This window comes from Sorex fumeus, unplaced genomic scaffold, assembly GCF_029834395.1.
Source record: "Sorex fumeus unplaced genomic scaffold, SorFum_2.1 ptg000014l, whole genome shotgun sequence".
Taxonomy (NCBI): Eukaryota; Metazoa; Chordata; class Mammalia; order Eulipotyphla; family Soricidae; genus Sorex; species Sorex fumeus.
In genome coordinates, this window is record NW_026606071.1 from 5,648,481 (window position 1) to 5,671,537 (window position 23,057).

The window sequence follows — 23,057 nt, forward strand, 5'->3', positions numbered from 1 at the left end:
AACATCAGAGGGATTAAAACAACACAGGGATTAAACACAGGGATTAAAAAAAAGCCCAATAGTTCCACTATGGCAACTATTATTAATTTAGAAGTGTGTTATTATTGCTTTCTATTTGAGTTTTCTCAAATAATGAGATTTTTGATAGAATTAAATGAAAAAAAAACCTGTGATTAAAACAAAACAAAACAGATGCCTTCTCTGGTCATACAGGACCCAGAGTGTAGCCTGTAGTGACTTTAGTGTACCAGGGAGTTTAATCTGATTTGTTCACTGCTGTATGTTTCATGAGTCTAGAACAGTACCTGACATATAGGTGATGTGCAGTAAGTATTTTTGTGTTGTCTTAAGACATAGAAATCAGCCACAGCAATACCATCATTATTATTAGCATACTAGGTCTCAGAAAGAAAGTAGAATGTTAGCTCTAAAGTGGGATGTTAGCTCTTAAAAGAGTAGGAGGAACACTTGAATTTTCGAAGGATAGTCTCTCCAAAAGGGAGAAAATAAATGCACTTAGATACTAGAGATGGAAGATCTCCTGGCATATTAGGATATTCTCTCGATTCCTCCGCCCCTCTCGGAGAACCCGGCAAGCTAGCAAGAGTATCTTGCCCGCATGGCAAAGCCTGACAAGCTACCTGTGACATATCGGATATGCCAAACTCAGTAACAACAAATCTCACAATGGAGACGTTACTGGGCCCGCTTGAGCAAGTTGATGAAAAATCAGGAGGACAGTGCTACACAGTGCTAGATAAATATTTTGTTTTAGGGAAGAGTTTAAAACCACACTCAGATTTGAGACAATCACATCAAAATTCAAACCTAAGTAGGATATGAGAAAATTATATATTTTATAATGCTATTATGTTGTAACTAAACTGCATACATACTATTATATGCTTTTATGTTGTAACTAAAACATTATATTGCTGAAAATTTAAGCACCCCCCAAAAGATGAAGAAATTAATTCATATGAATTCTAATTCTCACTGTTATTCATTATTTTGTTCAGTTAGTGAGGACTGTGAAAAAAATTTTAACAATGTTCAAACTAAAAATGTATTTCACTTTGCTGGTAATTATATCCCAAGGATTCCAATTAAAATAAACAGATATATTTTTTAAACTATGCATAAAATTCATAAATTTTTTAAAGCTATGCATTAAAAGAAACAGTAAATTGAATAGATAGATGGTAAATATTTCCTATAGTAGCCATAACAATATAAATAGAATAAAAATAATCTCATTTACACTCAGAATTATACAATAGGTTGGAACATAATTGTCAAATAAAGTATCTAGTCTTCCTGGAGTGGAAGTACAATGGATAGGGCATCTGCTTTGCAATCAGCAAACCCTTATGTTCCCCAGCCCCTAATCCCTGTAGTGGTCCCTAAGCACAGCACTAGGAGTAAGCTCTGAGCACTGCTAGATGTGGCCCCAAAATAAAAAAAAAAACAAGCACTGTAGCACTTTCCTCCCATTGTTCATCGATTTGCTTGAGCGGACTCAATAAAGTCTCCATTTTGAGACTTCTTGTTACTGTGTTTGGCATATCAAATACATGATGGGTAGCTTGCCAGGTTTTGCTGTGCGGGCGAGATACTCTCGGTAGCTTGCCGGCCTCTCCGAGAGGGGCAGAGGAATCAAACCTGGCTCAGCCGGGCTGGCCACACAGAAAGCAAATGCTATTTGCTGTGCTATTGCTCCAGCCCAAAGCAAAAAAAAAAAAAAGTCTTCCTAAAAGCCAATATTACAATGTTAGCATTCATTAATAAGATATCCACAAATAGGCATTTTATAAAAAAAATACCTAAAAATTACTTGTCTCAAATTTTGGTTTGGTTTAGAGTCCACAGCCACAGTGCTCAGGGCTTATTCCTCACTCTGTGCTCAAGGATCACTCCTAACAGTACTCACTAGACCACATCTCATGTTGGGGATCAATGGGGATCAGAATGGTGCAAGGCAAGATCCCTGTAATTTGTACTATATGTTTGGCACTATCTTAAGTTTTTTATTCTTTGGCAAATCATAATGAGAATTATGCAACAATAACTATTTTTTTAGCTACAGTTATTTGTATTTTGAATTCTGAGGCTGTTGGACTCCATACAACACATATACAAATTTATATTTTTCCTCACTTTTTTCTTGACTTTGAAAGTCTTTCTGTTTTATTTCTTTGTTTTTATTTTTGAGCATAAATTCAATGGCTGATCACTCTGAGCTCATCACAAACTATGTTTCTTCATTTGATAACTCATGAAAATAAGTTATTCCCATTTTACAAATGATCTTGGACTCTTAAGAAGCATTTAGGTATTTGGAAACTCAGGTTAACTGATTATAGACCCAATCAAATATCCTTTTGTCTGTCCTTGATGTTAAGCATATCTCAAAATAGGAATAACATGTAAAATAAATGATTGTCAAGCAGTAAACAAGTGACATCATTCTGGAAAAGTCTGATACTCAGCACACTGTATTCTTTCTTCCTGTCACCCAAAAAACAAGCAACATGTGCGTAGAACAGAGGGACTTGACTGACAAGAACACAGTTTAAGATTGTAAACTTGTCAAGCTAAAATGTACTATCGCATGAACTTCAAAGAGAGGAAATGAGGATTTGGTAGTCAGGGTAATGCACCATTCTATTGATATCTTTCAGGAAAGCTCATGCATGTGTATGGGTGGTATGTTTATGCATTGTAGTTGTGGGGCCCGCAATGCACATACTCCATCATGCCATCATGTATCTCATGTACAAAGAGTGGCTGAGAAACTACATGAAGGGTATGTTTAACAGAGAAAATAATGTGATAGTTGATTGAGGAGGGTCCTACCTACTCAAATGAGCAGTACTGTTCCACCTTGATGCGGGAAACTTATTAAGTACAAGGTTCTTTCTTGGTCCAGTCCAAACCAAAGAAATACAACAGGTTGACTTCTACTGGGGAATGTTTGTCAAATCCTACAAGTTTCGAACCCCAAACTCCTCTCTTCTTTTGCTTTCTTTACCCAAGATAGTCCTTCTGCGTTTTTTTGGAAGGCAAGAAGGACCATATTTAATTATTCAATTAAAAGCATATATTTTTTGCCCCAGTAGCAGAAATAGAGTACTTGTCTGTGCATTACACTGGTGATGGGTATGGTGTTATAATTATGTCCATGAGAAACAATTTTTAATAATATTGTAATTAAAAAATTAATTTTACATTGTGACATTCGAAAAAAAAAATACATCCCTGGGAATTATTCTGGTACCAACAAGCTTTTTAACAAGCTTTTTCACTTTACCTTCTTTAGGCCTCAATTTCACCATTATAAAATAGTGGAAGATAAAGGATGTTATCTCCACACTCTGCAACCATATGGTTTTCTAAGGAGAATTCAAAATCTGTGATTTTGATTTCCATGTAAGGTGATGTTTATTTTTCCAATACTTCTATTTATCACAGTAGAAGTGGATGCCTGTCCTTCATTCTACCTCTTCTAATTCTCTGATGCAGAAGTTTACTTGTGGAGGGGGCTCTGGGCCAGCAAAAAGACTGACCTCTCATTATCACTGTGATTCAAGGCTAAGTTTGCAGAGGGACCTGAGAGTAGCAGGTTTCTGATAGAAAATAAACTTGTTTTCACTTACCCTTAGAAGCCTTCGTGTTAAAATAGAACCTAGAGCTGGAAAGATTCCTCAGTAACAGAGCACAGGCCTTATTGCTTATGGACTTATGTGGATTTGATCTCCAAAACTACAAAATAAAGGGAGGGGGATATTAAAAAAATTTAAAAAATTAAAAATACACCATTTATATTTAGAAATGCATCATTTATTTATGTGAAATAATACCAAAGAAGGACTGGAGCGATAGCACAAGAGGCAGGGCATTTGCCTTGCACACGGAAGACCCGGGTTTGATTCCTCCGTCCCTCTCAGAGAGCTGGCAAGCTACCGAGAGTATCTTGCCCTCACGGCAAAGCCTGGCAAGCTACCCGTGACGTATTCGATATGCCAAAAACAGTAACAAACAAGTCTCACAGTGGAGATGTTACTGGGCCTGCTCGAGCAAATCGATGAACAGAGGAAGGACAGTGCTACAGTGCTACAATACCAAACAATATATTTATATATTAACTTTTAGTTCTTGAGAAGACAGCAACAGGAGCCTGTGTTTTGATTAATTGAACCCTGAGCTTCTGACAGACAAAGGCTTGTTTGTTCCATTTATTGAGCCTTAGCAATTATAGAAAATTATGACAATAAAATAAAAGTTTCAATTAAAAATCAAGTATAAAATTCTAGTTTTTTTAGATACTGGCCCAAGGCATGCTCTTCAAGGCCATTTTCTCCGTTGAACACATATCTTGCTTCCTTGCTTGTCTCTCTTTCTTTGCTTGCCTATTTCCACGCCGAAGAAATCTTTATTCTCTCTCTTAAATACACGTCTCTAGCTTTCCATTCCCTCACATCCTTCAAAATAAATCTCAGTAAATACAATCTTGCTTCACCAAAATAAATGAATAAATAAATCCCAGCCCCAATGCAGTTTTTATTTTTTTATTAACATTTCCTGACCCCTATTCCAAGGATAATTTTTACAGTATTTAGTTTGAATTTCAAAGTTTAAATTTTCTTTTGATCGTATCTATTTTAGCCTGTGGTTTTTTTGCTCTGTATTATAGTCTTGATTATTAAGTAATACATTTAAATTAAGTAGATTATTTTACCATTCTTTAGCAATTATTTACTATGATCTGCTTTTTAAAAATGGTTTTTCCTGTTTCGCTTGGCACTGTGACATGTCAAGTCAGCCGGAGAAAGATGACAAAATTAAATTGGCTTTCTCCTATATGACTTATCTGCTCCGTACAGTTGAATAGTTAAAGGTTTAAATGTTGCTTTGCTTTTTTCTCACTGACACAGTCAGCTTAAATCCAAGAAAATGAGGCCTAACCTATTTAAAGTTCAGCAAACATAGAGGCTTATCTTTTACCTTTTTGTACAATTAGGATACCCATTGGTCATTATGCTACCACTCTTTACTGGTTTTCATGTTAGATAAAGCATTTATGTTCTAGGAAGTAAAATTACTTTTCTTAATATTTTAAAACAATTATGAGAAGGGCATAATGGATATCTTCTTAAAATGGACACATTTTTAATTTGATATGTGTATTGAATATAGTTCTTAAATTAGCTCTTTCAGATATTAGTGTCAAAATTTCATAATACTTAGACTTAATAATGCTTTCATTATTTTAATTGATATTTATCTGACATTAAGAAAAAAACTGCATTTATAGAGTGATTCTTAAAACATTTGAGGAAGCAAGTGGTTATTATAGTCTCATTTGATGTCCAACACTGCTCTCTACTGGCAAAGAAGAAACTTAGAAAATAAATTCAAACTTTCAAGTGTAAAAGTCAAGCTCGAGAAATATTTCAAAACCAAAGCGAAAACATCACTTTTGCATGTTTTTGCTATGTGCTTGTTTAAGAACTGGAAAAAAAATGAAAACAGACACCACTGAAAGTTTGAAAGAAAAGTCTGTGTTATTTTGTTAGTTGAAAAAAATGGTGGGAGTTTTGGAAGTTTTTAATGTGAGCAGGAAGTAATTTGTCTCTTAATTTAAGATGTATACTAGTGGTGAGTTTGATATTTATATATATATATAACTTAAAGTAACTACACCACCCGAAAGTACCGGTGTGAGTACATATACTAAGTATTCAAGTGCACTAGGAAAAAGTATACATAGGTTGATGTACTTATGTTGATCATGTAATTCACTTACTTTGTAGTATCATAAATTTACTCTTGTGTTTATCAAAATCATTATAGAAAAATTTGTTTTGTTTATGTTTTATTATTGGTGGGAGTTCTATATTCATCAGTGCTCAGTTGGGAGTGAGTTAGTCACTCCCAGTGATTGTTTGTGGGGATACCATATGTTTCTGGGATAGAACCCAGGGCTTCTGCATTCAAGATATGTGCTCCAGTACTTTAAACCATCTCTCTGGCTCAATAGAAGAATTTTGGAAAAAATTATATTGTATGCAAAATGTGTGGGAGGTATTTGCTGTGTTGTTAACATTTCAACATATAGACTGAGAATAATAAACTATTTGAGATTTTCTGTTATCATACTTTATAGTCCATATATGTAATACTGTTTGACACCTTTCACTTTTGTCCAATTTGTTAGGAATATTTCAGGGTTTTAATATCAACTCTTTGAGTAATTCAGTTAATAGTGAAAATGCATATGGGTTTTATATATATATGCCCACTAATGAACAGTCACATGTAGTAAGTTAAAGTGCTTCCTTGTTTATGTTTGCCTAATGTTGTAATTGATGTTTTGCTTTTATTTTTAGGAGTAATTACATCTTATTATTAAATTAATATTTTTCTTGGCACTTTTTTGTGATTTCTAAATTTCCTATAGGAAACATGCATTATTGTTGTTTTAAATTCAGTAGATAGTTTTGGTTATGAAATTTCAAAGTACAAATCATCCTAGATTCATGCTTGTACTTTTAGGTGTAATGTCTGGTATTAAAAATATTTATTTACCAAGTAAAACATGGCACTTTTGGAATTACACAGAGAAATAAATAATAAAAATTTGACTACTGCATCACCTAAGAAGAATAAATGGCACCAACCATTATCCATCATCACAGAACATATATCTTTTTCTTTTGCTGCAAAATAACATTTATCTACATGATTATAAAAGTATGTGAAAACATTGAATCTTTCTCTCTCTCTGTCTCTGTCTCTCTCTCGCTCGCTCGCTAGCTCAGTGTGTGTGTGTGTGTGTGTGTGTGTGTGTGTGTGTGTGTGTGTGTGATGCCAAGAAGTCCTGCCATATAGACATATAGAAGCATAAAATAGCTAAAGGTAAAAACATGAATTTTTAAACTCAGTTTAAATATTTTGGTGGGATAGGAGAGATAACTCAGTAGCAAGGGGACATGCCTGCATTCACAGGCCCACCAAGCACCACCTGGACAGCCCTGATGGACCCTTGCTCCCTGCTCTGAGCAGCACCTTAGCACCAGACCTAAGCATTGAATGGCCCAGCTCTCTTTGCCAAGATTCACAGGGACCCTTCGGATCCCTAAGCATTGCTTGGGAGCACCCTTTCCCATGTAATTAATGAAGGAAAATTATTTTTAAATGTCTCTTTCTTTCTCTCTGTCTTCCTTCCTTTCTTTTTTTCTTTTTTTCTTTCATTATTTCTTTCTCTTCTCTCTCTTCCTCTCTTTCTTTTCGCTTGGTTTTTTTTTTTTTTTGGTTTTGGCCATGGCCAGCACAAGCACCTTACCACCTATACTATTACTCTGGCCCACTATGTTCTCATTTGCAAAGTTGTTCATAATAGAGTTGGTTCAGGCATGAAAAGCTCAATCACTAATCCTACCACCAGTCAATGTTTCCAGGTCCCCTCCCATCTCCCGTTGTGCCTTCTTGGCAGGCATATAACAAACTTATTTCCTATGACTCACTTGAAGAAAATCTAATGGAATGGGCAAATTGAAATATTAAAAATAAATCAATAAAAGTCTAATTATGATTACTTATATAATTTAACTTATGTATATTAATTAAAATAATTTAATATAAAATAATATAACCCCTGTCCTCCTGTTGTTCATCAATTTGCTCGAGCGGGCCCAGTAACGTCTCCATCATGAGACTTGTTGTTACTGTGTTTGGCATACTGAATATGTCACAGGTAGCTTGCCAGGCTTTGCTGTGCGGGCGAGATACTCTTGGTAGCTTGCCGGGCTCTCTGAGAGAGGCAGAGGAATTGAACCCAGCTCGGCCATGTTGGCCGCATGCAAGGCAAACGCCCTACCCGCTGTGCTGGAGCAATAGTGAATGAACACTTTATATTCTAATTCCAAGTGTATCATGCGTAATTGTTTGCAAGTATTTTTCTTTTGTAATACTGGAGATTAAAATTGATATTTGTTGAGTATATGTAAGACATAGCAACACTTGCATCAAATTCAGTTTTTTCTTGTCTTACAGAGAAATAAACTTCCTTAGAATAAAATATAAATAACAATTAATCATAGGGCTGGAGCGATAGCACAGCAGGTAGGGCATTTACTTTGTATGCAACCGACCGGGCTGACCCGTGTTCAATTCCTCTGCCCCTCTGGTAGAGCACGGCAAGCTACCGGGAGTATCTCACCCACAGGACAAAGCCTGGCAAGCTACCTGTGACATATTGGATATGCCAAACACAGTAACAACAAGTAACAACACAGTAACAAGTCTCACAATGGAGACTTTACTGGGCCCACTGGAGCAAATAGATGAACAACGGGAGGATAGTGCTAGTGCTAGTGCTAATATAACCCATAGTCTTATTTACATAAATACGTTTATAACTCTGGTATCTAAAATATATTGCATTAAATTTTATTTTGTACTTGGATCTTACTGTGATTATTTTTGTATCTCCCCTGTTATAAAGCTTTTTTGTTTGTTTAACTCAGTTATTGAGGGGGCGCAGTGAGATTTTATGTGGTTCCATGGGATTCAAAGAATCATATGCACATAGGAAATATTATTGAAACTAAGTTTCAGAAAGGTATAATACTATTCACATAATTCACTTGCATTTTAAAGATATTCATTGACATTCAACTTTTCTACAACTGAAAAGTTAGTAAATTGGCTCAAGAGATTACCCAAAAGATGCACTAGATTCATGCTAGAAAATATCTAGAAGATCAAAATGCAAGTATAAGGCTTTTTAAAAAAAAAATTCAATGCTATTTTAGAATTTACATGAAATAGGTGAAACCTACAAATTTAAAATTTAGTAAGAGTGGGGCTGGAGTGATAGCACAGTGGGTAGGGCATTTGCCTTGCATGCGGCCGACCCAGGTTTGATTCCCAGCATCCCATATGTTCCCCTGAGCACCACCAGTGATAATTCCTGAGTTCAGAGCCAGGAGTGACCCCTGTGCATCTCCGGGTGTGACCTAAAAAGCAAAAAAAGAAAAAAAATTAGAAAGAATAAAAAGAATTATTGCTATGAGAAAGTTAGTGTTGCTTTTATATTAGAAAATACTATAAATACTGGTTGGACATCTGCAATAATAAATAAAAGATCACAATAAAAAATATCTGTGGAACATCCAAAAGGAGAGAGAGAACAGAGGGGAATACCCTGCCACAGAGGCAGGGTGGGATGGGAGGGATAGAGGGTGGGACGGATACTGGGATCCGTGGTGGTGGGAAATGGGCACTGGTGGAGGGATTTGTATTTGATCATTGTATAATTGAAACCCAAGCACAAAATATGTAAGTCTACAACTGTACCTCATGGTGCCTCACTAATAAAAAATAAAAATATCTGTGGATATAAAAGAACTGGTCAGACAAACAGTCTGCATAAATGAGATGTTATTTTTTTAATTGAAACTGGCATGTTAGGAGTAAGCACCATTCTTAATTTATCATAGGCAGCCATAAGTACCATTAGTAAGTGCCGTACTAACTTCATATATGTGCAGAGAAGTTCTGCCTCTTCTTTAAGGAAGCTCCTTTAAAGCTTCTGCAAAACTGGATTCAAAACTGTGAATTCCCCACGGTGTTGCTCTTGAAGCTCTGTATGAATTCTTTAAACAGTCGTATAGTATTTTGAGGGGTGTATATAGAAAACAGGCTAGAGCGATACCACAGCGGGTAAGACATTTGCCTTGCATGCGGCCAACATGGCCGACACAAGTTCGATTCCTCCGCCCCTCTCGGAGAGCCCGGCAAGCTACTGAGAGTATCTTGCCCGCACTGCAAAGCCTGGCAAGCTACCTGTGACATATTCGATATGCCAAACACAGTAGCAAGTCTCACAATGTTACTGGACCTGCTTGAGCAAATCGATGAACAGTGGGAGGACAGTGACAGTAACAGATATAGAAAATATATATCTGGATTTAATTGTTAAAGTATTTAACAGTATCATAGGTCTATTCCTCTGAGAATTAGATCCTAAGGCAAAGATGTGGGTGCATGTGATTTATTAAAGGAGTGCTTCCCCTAGGGTAAGACAGAAAGGAACTGCAGGACTGACAAGGGGAATAAACAAATGGAGAATGCATGAGTGAGGCCTAGGACTCAGTGTTATTCCTAATGAATGTCTGCATCCTCCTTAGAATTTACCACTCTTCCAGCAAACTGTCTGGTCCTTTGGAATGGAGGTTGAGGGCAAAAACCTCCCAGGTATTTCTAGCTCTCAATACTGACAAGATGACTTACTTGTCCAAAGGGAAGCTCCTGAAGAGCTTGAGTGAATATTCCCAGAAGATAAATCAGTGGAAGTCAAAGGATAAGATTCAGAGTTGATAATAAGCTCTGATCCAAAGAGAACAGAACTGACACACACAGTATCCGCTAAATCTTAGTGTATTCTCCTATAACCTTTTTGATAAAGGAATGACAAGTTCTTCATAATTATAAAACACAATGCAGTTTACAGTGTTGTATTCTCATTTATGCCATTTTGTTAATTCACCTTCTTTCAGAATAGTGTGGAGAGCAGGGTAATATCATAAACCTTACTTTCCAAGTCATAGATGATGAAGATTAAGTAAATTCTCCAATGTATATTCGATTCTAAGCCTTGAGTTTGTTATACCTTACTGTTCCAATTTGAGTTTTGTAAATACTTAACAGACATGACAATGTAAGAAATATGAATTATTTAAAAATAATATTTGAATTTTTTTGTTATTTTAAAATGTTTTTTAGGACCTAGGGGGAAGGACAGTAGCTATAAATTTCTGAGTTTGATCCCTGGTGCTATACACATACACTGAGCACAATCTTGGTAACTTTGAGAGTGTGAAACTCTTAGTGCTAAAAAAGAGTCTGTAATCTCTGGTGTAAAGCCAGGTATGTGTAAGTAACGGAACTAGAGATTTGTGAACAATCATGGCATGAATGTGACCCCCATCCCTCAGAAAAACCCAGAACACAGTACATCCAGTGTACGTGCAAGTGACACAGCTAAATGAATGAAACCCAATGGCGGTCAATTGTGTAAACACCATAGTTAGCATGTGCTTACCTTGGTGAGCACCAAAATTACCTGTGTGTGTGTGACACCTGGTCATCACAATAGCAACAAAGGAAAGTAGCTGGATAAAAAAAATTTAGAAAATTGGGGCTGGAGCAATAGTCCAGTGGGTAAGGCCTACACGTGGCCTACATGGGTTCGATCTCCGGTATCCCATATGGTACCCTGAGCATCACCAGAGGTAACTCCTGAGTGCAGAGCCAGGAGTAACCCCTGAGCATTGCCAGGTGGACCCAAAAAGCAAAAAAAAAAAATTCAGAAAATATAATAAGTAACACACTTTTTAATTTTAGCAATTCTATTTTGCAAAAGAAATAATGAAAATTATTTCTATTCAGGATATTTAAAATTCCATGAAAACTTGGACTAAGTGGCAAGTTTCATAGTAAGAATTTCTAATAGTTAATTTACCACGATAATTAAAGACTTCTTCCTGTGTTTTTATTATTCAGATGGCTTAATTAAAGCCAGCATGAAAGAAACTTATTTAAAGGTTTCTGGAGCATTGTAAGAGGTTGATGCAGTTGGAATGTGCTTGGAGTTCTTCCATAGTTCTTCCATATGGACTTATTTACATACAATACTTATGACTCATGAGATTTATGAATATTCTTCATAAATATTTCCTATAACCATTACAGTCTCTTGTTGACACATTTCATCTATTTCTAGTTCAAGAATCACTTAACCAATTAGGCATTTGCTTTTGAGTTCCTGTTCCTGCTAATACAAGACAATTGACTGAATGATGAATTTTTTGGTGATAAGAGAGCTTTGAGAACAAGAATTTACCAAAGGTTTTACTCATAGTTTAATGATTAATAACACCTATTGTGCGGACTTCTCTTTCACCCTGGAAATTATTATCCTTTCTGGATGATCTAAAACAGTCCTTTTCAAGCCTAGTGGCAATTAAAATCACCCCAGGAGTCTTTTAATCTACAGATGTCCAGGCTCTGCCCCCAAGCTAATTAAAGCAAACTGTGGCACTGCTCTAAATTTAAAGTTACCAAGTGATTCCCTCCTGCAAACTGCATTGAACGCTGATCTGAAACAGAACAGTGACTGGTCCATTTTGCGTGAGGATTAGGTCTGGCATTCTTCCGTATGTTTCTTTCACATTTTCATTTCCCTTCAAATTAAGTCTTTCTCCATTTATTTGGTCTTTTTAGTTGAACTTGTGTGTCAATAGAAAAGTGTCGAGGTCACCGTAGAGCAAACTAGATATCTAATGACACTGTATCCAGTCCCTTGCTGAAATTTATTTGGTGTAATTTCACCATATTTTTAAAAAGGAATTGCTGGGCCTGGAGCGATAACACAGCGGGTAGGGCATTTGCCTTGCATGCAGCCAATCAGGGTTTGACTCCCAGCATCCCATATGATCCCTTGAGCACCGCCAAGAGTAATTCCTGAGTGAAGAGCCAGGAGTAACCCCTGTGCATTGCCGAGTGTGACCCAAAAAGAAAAAAAAAAGGAATTGCTTGTGCCTTTTAGAATCAAGAATTAAAACTTTGGGGGCTATAGAGATAGGACAATGGGTAGGGTGCTCACCCTGCACTTGGCCGCCCCAGATTCAATGCCCGGTACCCCATATGGTTCCCTGAGTCCTCCCAGGAGTGATCTCTTGAGTGCAGAACCAGAAGTAAATCTTGAGCACCCCCAGGTATGGCTCAGAAGAAATAAAAATTTAACTTCTTTTGGTCACATTGTCATATAGTAAATCAGCAGTTCAAGTCTGCATTTCCAGCTCATGTTTTAAATTTGCCACACACACACACCCGTGTCTTGTTTTTTATTATTTTAGCTCTTCCTTAGACTTTGTATTATTACATTATGCTATGTTTCAAAGTGATTTAAGATGTATTTGACGTCGAGAAGCATGGGTCTCACAAATCACTATTTTCAGTTTCTTGGCAGTACAGAAGTGGAACAGCCTAAGGGAACAGAAGTTGTGAGAGATGCTGTGAGGAAGCTAAAGGTAAGCCTGGCCCTTCAGATAAACGGCTCGTGTGTTGTCTCATTCATTAGTGGACTCCTGGAAACTCAAAGCATTAGCACATTTGTCTCAGGTCAAGGAACATTTAATGATAAATATACACAATTATTTTTCTGATGTCCCTTTTTTTAATAATCTATAGAATCTTTTATTTAACGAAAATGTGTTGTAATGGTATTATTTTACAAGTGTTGGGTTTTTCTTTCTTTCTTTTTGGGGGACAATGGGTTTTTGAGTCATTACAGGCAGTGCTGAGGGGCTATCCCTGACTCTGCTCAGGGATTTCTCTTAGCTGGGTTCAAGAGTTCATATGTGGCACCAGAAATCCAACTGAAGTCAGTGCAAGCAATGTAGACTCTGTTACCCCAGTATACACTTCTGGCCAATATTTTATAAGAATATATAATAATAATGAATATGCACTTACAAGTATATATTTTATAAATGCATATTTTATGTATTTTATGTATATCAGTATATATATAAGCTATATTTATATGTTTATGTATATTTCAGGAGTGTTTATTTTATAAGTAGATTACCTACACTTTTCTTGGTGAATTAATTCCCCAACTCAAAAGTTAGTAATGGCATAACAGTTATGTATAATAGTTATTGTATCTATAAATTTAAAAATGTAGAGTTAGTGTGAATTCCAAAAAAGAATTTTGCAGTCACAGTATATATTAAAGATATCCTAATGCACAAATTCAAGGAGCATCTGATCACATGCCTGAGCATACATGGGAAACCGAAAGATGAAGACAGCAGGGATGGATATTTATTGAACCCCACAAACTCATAGTCAGCACATATATAAGAGGGCATACATATTAGAATGTTTTTCTAATTGCATTCCATCCCAAAGAGTTCTTGCAGAGATTTTAAAGAACTGAAAACTCCCAACAGAATTTTATCTTTATCTCATTAAGATATCCAACTACTCCACTTTGTTTGCACAGTTTGATGTTATTCTCTGTGACTACTGACACATTTTGTTTTGATTTGGTTTGTTTTTGTATTTTGAGAAACAACCTTTTGTTGACTTTGTTTGGATTAGAAAATATCCATTTATTCCTCAGGAGGAATAGGCCTTTGAGTGTGCCAGGTAAAGCCATAACCATTACACAACATATTACTTGGAGCCTTGCAAGATAGTATAGGGGCAAAGGTACATGACCATGGATTCAGTCTCCTGCCAAACATCCGAAGGACCCTTGGAGACACCAGAGCATCATCCTGGAGAAACTGAAGCATCCTTGAACATGATCCAAGGAGTCGCCAGCACTGCAGGGCCCACAAAACACTGCATTCTTATGCCCTAGCATTAAGCCCTCTACCCAGTTTGCCAAGTATCAATAGAAGTGGACCCAGGACCCCTGAGTACTGGTTGGGAGCCTTCCTTCCTCCAAATAGAATTACTTAGTTGCAGGATTATCATAAGGGAAGGAATCTACAGAGTGTTAAAAGGAAGGAAAAGTTTAAATGGAGCACTTAACTTGTATTATGGGTGAGTAAATAAAAATGAATGGCATTTTTGCATCCATTTTGTATAGAAAATTCTTTACTTAGTATTTTAAATAAATTTGCTGCATGGTCCCAAAGTGCTATCTCTCATTTAAGGGCGGAAAGAGGTTGACTAACCAACAATTTCTTTCCATTACTCATTAGGTACTATTATAAGTAACTTCCCACTGCTTATTAAGACTTGCCCTTATTTGGTCAGTGCCTTCAGAACTAATAAAAAGTACAAAAAGTCTTACAGTTTATAGACAACATTCAGTTTAAGACTCAGTTTTAGAGACTGGAGTGATAGTAGATTGGGTAGGATGCTTGCTTTGCATGCAACCTAGCTGGTTTTTTTTTTTTTTTTCCTAGGCACCATATATGATCTGCTTAGTGCCACCAGGCTTGATCACTAAGTGCAGAGTCAGGAGTAGTCTCAGCATTGCCAAGTGTGGGCCCAAAAACCAAAAAGAAAAAAAAAGATTCTACATAAATATTCAAAATATTGCAAACTCTGGACAGGTGTCTAACTTTAACAGTCAGAATGTTTTATTTTTACACATAACATTTCTTTATATATAGCACTTTATTAGTTTGCCCAAAGAAAAAATGATTTACATTATAATAAAATAAAATATAAAGAGATGTTTGAAATTAAATGATTTTGTAACAGTTGGTGCTGTTTGAAAATCGACTGCTAATAAAGGATACGATTTATGGTAAAAGTTATGTAATACAGTTTAAAAATGCATTGTCAGTTGATAGACGCTTTATCTTTTCCAGAATAAACGTGTGTTTTTTTTTCCTTCTTTTTTCTTTCTGTATGTGTGTTGGGGTGGGGGGAGGGGTGTGTGTGAAGAGGATTGGGGACAACACACCTGGCAGTACTTAGGCTTTACTGCTGGTTCTGTGTTCAGGGATCCCCCCCCTATAGGTGTTAGGAGACTATATGTGGTCCGGGGATCAAATCCTGGTTGGCCACATGTAAGGTAAACTCTCTACCTGCTGTACAATCACTGTAACCCAAAATAAATATGTATTTAGTATGCAAGCATGCAAACTTACTACAAAACATTTTGTATATCAGAAAAAAAAAGTTAGGGTAATGGATAATGAAAATTAGCAAAAATATGCTCTTCATCTATTTCCCCCAACTTATCTTGGTCAAAAGTCAGAGAGTACACCTAAAGTAAACAATATTTGCATTAATTTTTAAAAATCTGTGTTCTCCTCTGTTGTCTATTGTCATGTAGAAATGACCAGAAGATGGTGCTATAGCTCTACTAAAGAAGGAAAGTCTGCCCGACATCCCCCATTTTAATTTGCTGCTTGTTTTTCTTTAATTTATGTATATTGACTGATTTTTTGTCTCTTATAGTTTAATATATTATTTTTCACATAAAATAACATTGTTATTTTGTTTGTTCATTTTTCAAAAGTTTCCAATCTTACCACATCAACTTTTGACTTTAACTCAAAATCTGAGATTTTCAAAATATGTATTTTTAATTTTCCTATTTTTAGTGATATCTGATTGTTTTGAGAGAAAAAATGAAAAGTGGCACTTTTTAATTGTGCATTTTTTCAGTCATTTTGAGGAGAACTTATAGTTTATGTTTTTTTCTTTAATACACTTTTATGCTAAAGTTTTAGTTTTCAGGTTTTACATTTATCAAAAGCAATTATTTTCTGTATTTCAATCATGGTCAACAGTATTTCTTAATCATGCTTTAGGCTATGATTTAGTAAATTGCCAAACTTTCCAATTGTAATAATTAACTTTCAATCATTGTCTATTTTTATGAATGCATTAAATACAAATGTCAGACATTCCATTATATTAAATATGCTTCTTATGTCTGCATGTAGATATATATTAATAGGTGAACTCATACCCTTTAATTTTTCTTATAAATATGTAAGGTTCAGTATTTCTGGGGTTTTGTTTGTTTGTTTTGTTTTGTTTTTCTTTTTGGGTCACAACCGGCAGTGCTCAGGGGTTACTCCTGGCTTTGCATTCAGAAATTATTCCTGGTGGTCCCCTAATTATTCAAGGGACCATATGGGATGCTGGGATTCAAACCCGGTCGGCTGCGTGCAAGGCAAACGCCCTACCCGCTGTGCTATCATTCCAGCCTCAGGGGTCAGTATTTCTTAACACTGATTTTAGAGGAGAGACTTCTCACTTCTAATTAAAATTACATAAATTTTTTCAAAGGCTATGACCCTTGGGATTATTGTTGAGTTCTGTTAAGTCTCGTCCAACGTATTTTCACACTAACTTCACTCTTTCTGTGCAGAATAATTTTCTTTATCTATATAGCAAGTTATTTAATAACTCATTTAGCAGTTAATTTAATTAATATTCTTATTCAACATATAATTTAATTAATATGCACATGAAGCTGCTTTTCCTTCAAGATAATCAGGAATATTTTATAATAAATTTACAATTTAAATAGAAAAACCACAGAGAGGCAGAGTTATAGTTCTTAGAAACGAGGAACAGATCTGAGAAGTTAACTCAAAAAAATAAATTTATCTATTTATTTTTTGCCTAATAATGTATATTCTTTTAGTATATAGTTGGATTTATTTTTTTAAAGGATTTTGTCTGAGAAATGAATAAAAATTGCATAATAATGACATTGAAACTCAGTGCTCACTTCATTCTCTTTAGTTGTTTTACTCACCAGTGCCCAGATATTTTACTAATATTATGTATTTCAAGTAATACTCAATTCTTCTCCATTATTTTATAATGGACAAGGATTTTGTTTATTTGTGGTAACAATATAACTCTATGAATTGCTTAAGATTTACCGACTTGAACTCATTTTTATTGGATTTTTCTAGTGGTGATTGTACATCACTATATCTAGATGACTATGACATGAATACATTGAATATAAAATGGAAAGAAATTTGCCAGTATTTTAAAAAATATTATATTCACCTACTTATTATGGAGAAAAAAAGGATAGAGTATTAAGAATTAGAAACCTGGGGGGTTTGGGACAATAGGAGAGATAGGTATGTCTCTGGTCGTTCCACAGTACGAAGGCCAGCACCGCAACACACCATCAGATTCCTTTCATTTACCCTAGGACCCATTAGGACAAGAATCGCCTGGAGATGTCCTAGTGTCTCCTAAGCATACGTTGAAAGACTTCCTAGCATCGCCAGGAGTCTGTTATTTCATTTTTGCTAGAAAAAAAGAAAGGAAGAAGGAATGGAAGAAATGAAGGCAGGAGAGAAAAGTGGGGTCTAAATAAAAAGAATTTAAGAAGTCAAGGAAGATTAGAGACATAACACATCCCTTAGTCTCTGTCTCCTGTACTCCCCAAAAGAATAAGGAATGGTATTTAGGTATGTAAATTCGACATATTTTTGGAACATAGTGAAATCTACAGATGGGTAGATCAATGGAGAGTGTGTGGGGTTCGATTCCTCCGCCCCTCTCAGAGAGCCTGGCAAGCTACCCAGAGTATTCAATATGCCAAACACAGTAACAAGAAGTCTCACAATGGAGACGTTACTGGGCCCGCTCGAGCAAATCGATGAACAGCGAAAGGACAGTATACAAATAGACAATTCAGTAATTTAACTATATTTTAAGAAATATAAGGCTGATCCAAAAATATTTGCTCTAGTTTGACAAATACAACCTTTGCATAAGTTGGTTTGCAGCCTATGTACTACAGTCAAGCACAGTCAAGCCAATAGCAAGATAAACCTTGAAGTATGGGGAACTGTTTGCTAGGTTGCTGTTGCTGAATCTTTTTTTTATTTTAGTTGAGTAACTGCAAAACTAGATTATCAGACAAGTTGTTACAGATTTACATTATGATCAATATAAATAACTTCTAAGACTTAGTTGTTTTTTTTTTTTTGTCCTCAAAATGGGAAGATTAGATTGGATGAGTTCTGAATATTCTTTGAATACAGTTACTTCCTGTTGACAGTAATCAGTGTTAAAAAGGTATCACAAGCCACAGACCATCTCTATGTTTTATTTTCTTTTGTTCTGTGTTCTTCCTTGTCTTTCTCCATCTCTGACCTTCCTTGACTCCTTAAATTCTTTTTATTCAACCCCCACTTTTCTGCCTTCATTTCTTCCATTCCTTCTTTCTTTCTTTTTTTCCTGGCAAAAATGAAATAACAGATAAATTTAATAGTGGTGGTTGTTTTGTGATAGACTTTTTTGGAAACAAAAAGAGGTCACAGGATGGCTGTGTCCAGATGTGGAAAAGGCCTTATGAGCCACAGCTCATTGTCTTTTTCTGGAAAAGAACAGCAACTGGGAAGCCAGCTTAGAGTGCTTTTGCAGCCAAGGATGAGAATGACTTTGTTCAGATGTATTCACGTAGATGGAGAACAGCTGATTTATTTTGTAAGCCTTTATATGTTAAAACCCCAACTTGTTTTAATTATGCCAGTACAGGAAGATTATAAAAGGAAAAGAACAAAAATTAATCCTGTTTTCCTGGGAAATAAATGGGATAATATTTAAAGATCTGCACCGAAGCAAAACAAGTCTCTTGAAAATAGTCAAATTTATCTGACCCAAATTAGTTGAATTCATGTGCAGAGTCTAGTACAAATGGATTTTTTTAAGATGCCCACATTCATTGAACAGAACAGACATCATGTTAAAAAATTATACCACCCAGAAAGAAATGAGACAGATGGTACCCCACTTCAGTATATCAAGGCAGTCACTTGAAGGCACTCATGTATGCATTTATTATATTATCCCCCATTGTAGCACAAAGCCTTGAGAATAAAAAATGGCCTTTAGCCACTCTCTACTCCAGGTTCTGAACTATACCATGTGTATTCACATCTGCCCTACATTAGAAAGAAATACACAATGCAGATAAATAAGGCACACAAAAGAGGATTGAAACCCCACACTGTCTTATGTGTGATCTATTTTGAGTCAAGTTAGGATGGTCCATATGTTGAAAAAATGTTGTACTAGGAAATAATGTTTCAGAGTCCTAGAATAGGTATAAGAAATTGTTCTTTCATTTTATTTATTGCCAAGTTTTCAAAAGAAAGGTGAGAAGAGAAGGGAAGAAATATAGAGAGACTCATGCCAGATAGAATCAAGACACTCAATAAGCTTCAACTGTCATATAAACAAAGAACAAAGTTTTTACTCATAATATTTTCTTATGGTTTCATAGGACAATGATTAACAGCATGTATCTTTTGTTTTGTCTAACAAGAAAGTGTATACATATATTCTAAAATAAAAAATTTAAATATATTGTCTACGTTCATATTCAGTGGGAATCCTGTTACACCACCAAAACTTGCAGCATTATATTTACAAAGTGGATGAGTTTTCTGGTTGTCTTTTAAAAACAAAATAGATCTTAATAAGAACTTATATGTACTTATTGATTCATAAAGAAGGTATCATAAATAATTTTGGGAAAACATTACATATATTTACAATTCTATACTAAATCTGGGCTGGAGCGATAGCACAGCAGTAGGGCATTTGCCTTGCACGCAGCCAACATGGCCGACCTGAGTTCGATTCCTCCACCCCTCTCGGAGAGCCTGGCAAGCTACCGAGAGCATCTTGCCCGCACGGCAAAGCCTGGCAAGCTACCCGTGATGTATTCGATATGCCAAACACAGTAACAACAAAGTCTCCAATGGAGATGTTACTGGGCTGCTCAAGCAAATCGATGAGCAATGGGAGGACAGTGACTAAGTATATCTTAAAAAATTGTAAAGATAATAGTGATAGAATACTATTTCTAAATAGTTTGAAGCAGTGCCAAATTTATATTATTTATATTGCACTTTGTTAAAAACAATAACTAAAGAAAATCAAACACATAATATTTAATTTTGACAGATATTTATTTGTCTGTGCCTTTCCACAGACAAAAAAGATACAAAACTACTGTTTTGTGAATGATATTTCTTTTGTAGTTTGCAAGACACATCAAGAAATCTGAAGGTCAGAAAATCCCTAAAGTTGAGTTGCAAATATCAATTTATGGAGTAAAAATTCTTGAACCCAAAACAAAGGTAAGACTTGTTCTCTAATTTTAGATGCACTCTGATTTTTCATTAATTCCAAATTTATTCCAGTTTTAATAGATATTTATTATTTGTTACACATTGAAACTTTTGCTGTTATTATTACTAACTTGGGGACTGCACTTGGTGTTACTCAGCGTTTCTCTCCCAAGTCTGTGCTCAGACTTTGGGGACTGTATACTTGGTGTTGGGAATCAAACATGGGTTGGCTTCATGCAAGGCACAGCCCCCCACTGGAACTGTTTGGATGTTAGGTGTTAACCGCTTAAAAGTTTCTAGCATCTCTAGGAAATAAAGTAACTTAGGAATTCTTTTTTCATGCCCTGATCATCAGCATGTATGTGATGTAATAATTTATATAAGATGCACTTAGTTGTGTTTTTTCTGCTATTCCTTAAAAGAGGTACGTAAAGTGTGGTTCACTGAGTATGACAGTAAGACAGTGTTTTCTTTGTTAAAATATCCTGAACTGACTTTTATTGGCTGTAGACATGACCAATGTGTATTGATTTCCTAGATATACCATTAAAAAGTACTGAAGACCTAAAAGCACAAAGTCCGGAAATTCAAGATTGAGCTGAGAATGGGTTGTTTTCGTTAAGTTTTCTCTTCTTGGCCTGTAGTTCTCTCTGACTACTCTCCAATTGGTTCTGTGTGATTGAAGTAGCCCTATTCAGTACTATGTCTTATAAAGAGATCAGTTACCTACCATAACCCTAACTATCTCATTTAACTCAACTACCTCTTTCAATCTCCAAGTATGGATTGGTTCTGAGGGATTGGTGCTTAAAGCTTCAATTTATGAACTGGGGGACATAATGCAGGTCATGGCACAGTGTAAACTCAAGAGTTGTATTTAGTGGTTGGAAAGAGTACAGCTGTTAAAGAGCTTGCTTTTCATGGAGCCAACCCTAGTTCCATCTCTGGTACCATATATGACCCCTCAACCCCTCCAGGAATAATCCCTGACTGCTAAACCAAGAGTAATACCTGTCTGATTAAAGCCAGATGAAGCCCCAAACTAACAATGATAACACTACTACAAATAATAGCCAAAATTTTCTGTGACTTAATATGTCTGATTGTCACTGTATCACTGTCATCCTGTTGTTCATTGATTTCCTCGAGCAGGCACCAGTAATGTCTCTATTCATTCCAACCCTGAGATTTTAGCAAGTGCCACATTGGAGGCTCTTTCACAGTCATGGGAATGAGACCCATCATTGTTACTGGGTTTTGGCATAGCGAATACTCCATGGGGAACTTGCCAGACTCTACTGTGCAGTCAGATACTCTTGGTAGTCAGATGCAATTCCCATTATGATTGTGATTAAAGATAGTGCCTTTAAGAAAATTGAGGTTAGGGGCTGGAGTGATAGCACAACGGGTAGGGCATTTGCCTTGCATGCGACCGACCCAGGTTCGATTCCCAATATCCCATATGCCTCCCCCCAGCACTACTGTGGGTAATTCCTAAGTACATGAGCCAGGAGGAACCCCTGAGCATTGCTGGGTGTGACCCAAAAAGAAAAAAAATAAAGAAAAAAGAAAAAGAAAATTGAGGTTAAAGGAGGTCGTCTTGGGCCTTCATTCAGTAGAACAGCTGTCCTTAGCAGAAGAGACAGAGTACCTCCAGACTTTCGTAGATTCCTGAGAACACATGGCAGCTGGGGCAGTGAGAACACAGTCATCTACAGTCCAAAGAGAGGGGCTTCAGCTGAAACCAAATCTTGGATTTAAGGCTTCCCAAATGATGTGATAGTAGTTTTCTGCTATGTAAGCCACCAAGATGGTGATATATTGTTGCTATAGTAGCACTGTAGCACTGTCTTCGGGCACTAGTAAAGTCTCCATTGTGAGACTTGTTGTTACTGTTTTTGGCATATTGAATACACCACAGGGAGCTTACCAGGCTCTGCCGTGCAGGCGGGATACTCTTGGTAGTTTTCCGGGCTCTCTGAGAGGAATGGAGGAATTGAACCCAGGTCTGCCGCATGCAAGGCAAACACCCTACCCTCTGTGCTATCACTCCAGCCCATCATAAGAGTCATCACTAAATATGCTATCGATATTTGTTATAGTAACTCCAGTTAACTAAAGCAATACTTTATTGATAGTTCTTCAGAATCTTTGTTTAGTAATTGTGATAAAATCCTGAAAGTTTGTTTGGAAGAACAGATTAACATTCAGCTCCAATTATCTAAAAAAATGTGTTATTGATGATTTCTCCTAACACCTACAAATGGTCTCAGTTTTAAATTAAAGCCCAGCAATATCTTGGGAAAACATTTTTCACATGTCTGAAACTTTTCATTGGTCTAGCATCTGTCATTTATAACATCCTCTATAGACCCAGGAACTCCTGGCAGT

The 23,057-nt window shown here is 36.1% G+C and overlaps 1 protein-coding gene across 5 annotated transcripts in view; it reads left to right on the forward strand.

Annotated features, from left to right (window-relative positions):
* The window catches only part of GULP1 (GULP PTB domain containing engulfment adaptor 1), a 272,666-nt gene that overhangs the window by 204,543 nt on the left and 45,066 nt on the right, over positions 1-23,057 (forward strand). For all 5 annotated transcript variants that reach the window (XM_056111742.1, XM_056111744.1, XM_056111745.1 and 2 more), the window contains exons 5-6: positions 13,026-13,097; positions 20,577-20,675. In XM_056111742.1, the coding sequence (XP_055967717.1) occupies positions 13,026-13,097; positions 20,577-20,675 (171 nt within the window). The remainder of the gene's footprint in view (positions 1-13,025; positions 13,098-20,576; positions 20,676-23,057) is intronic.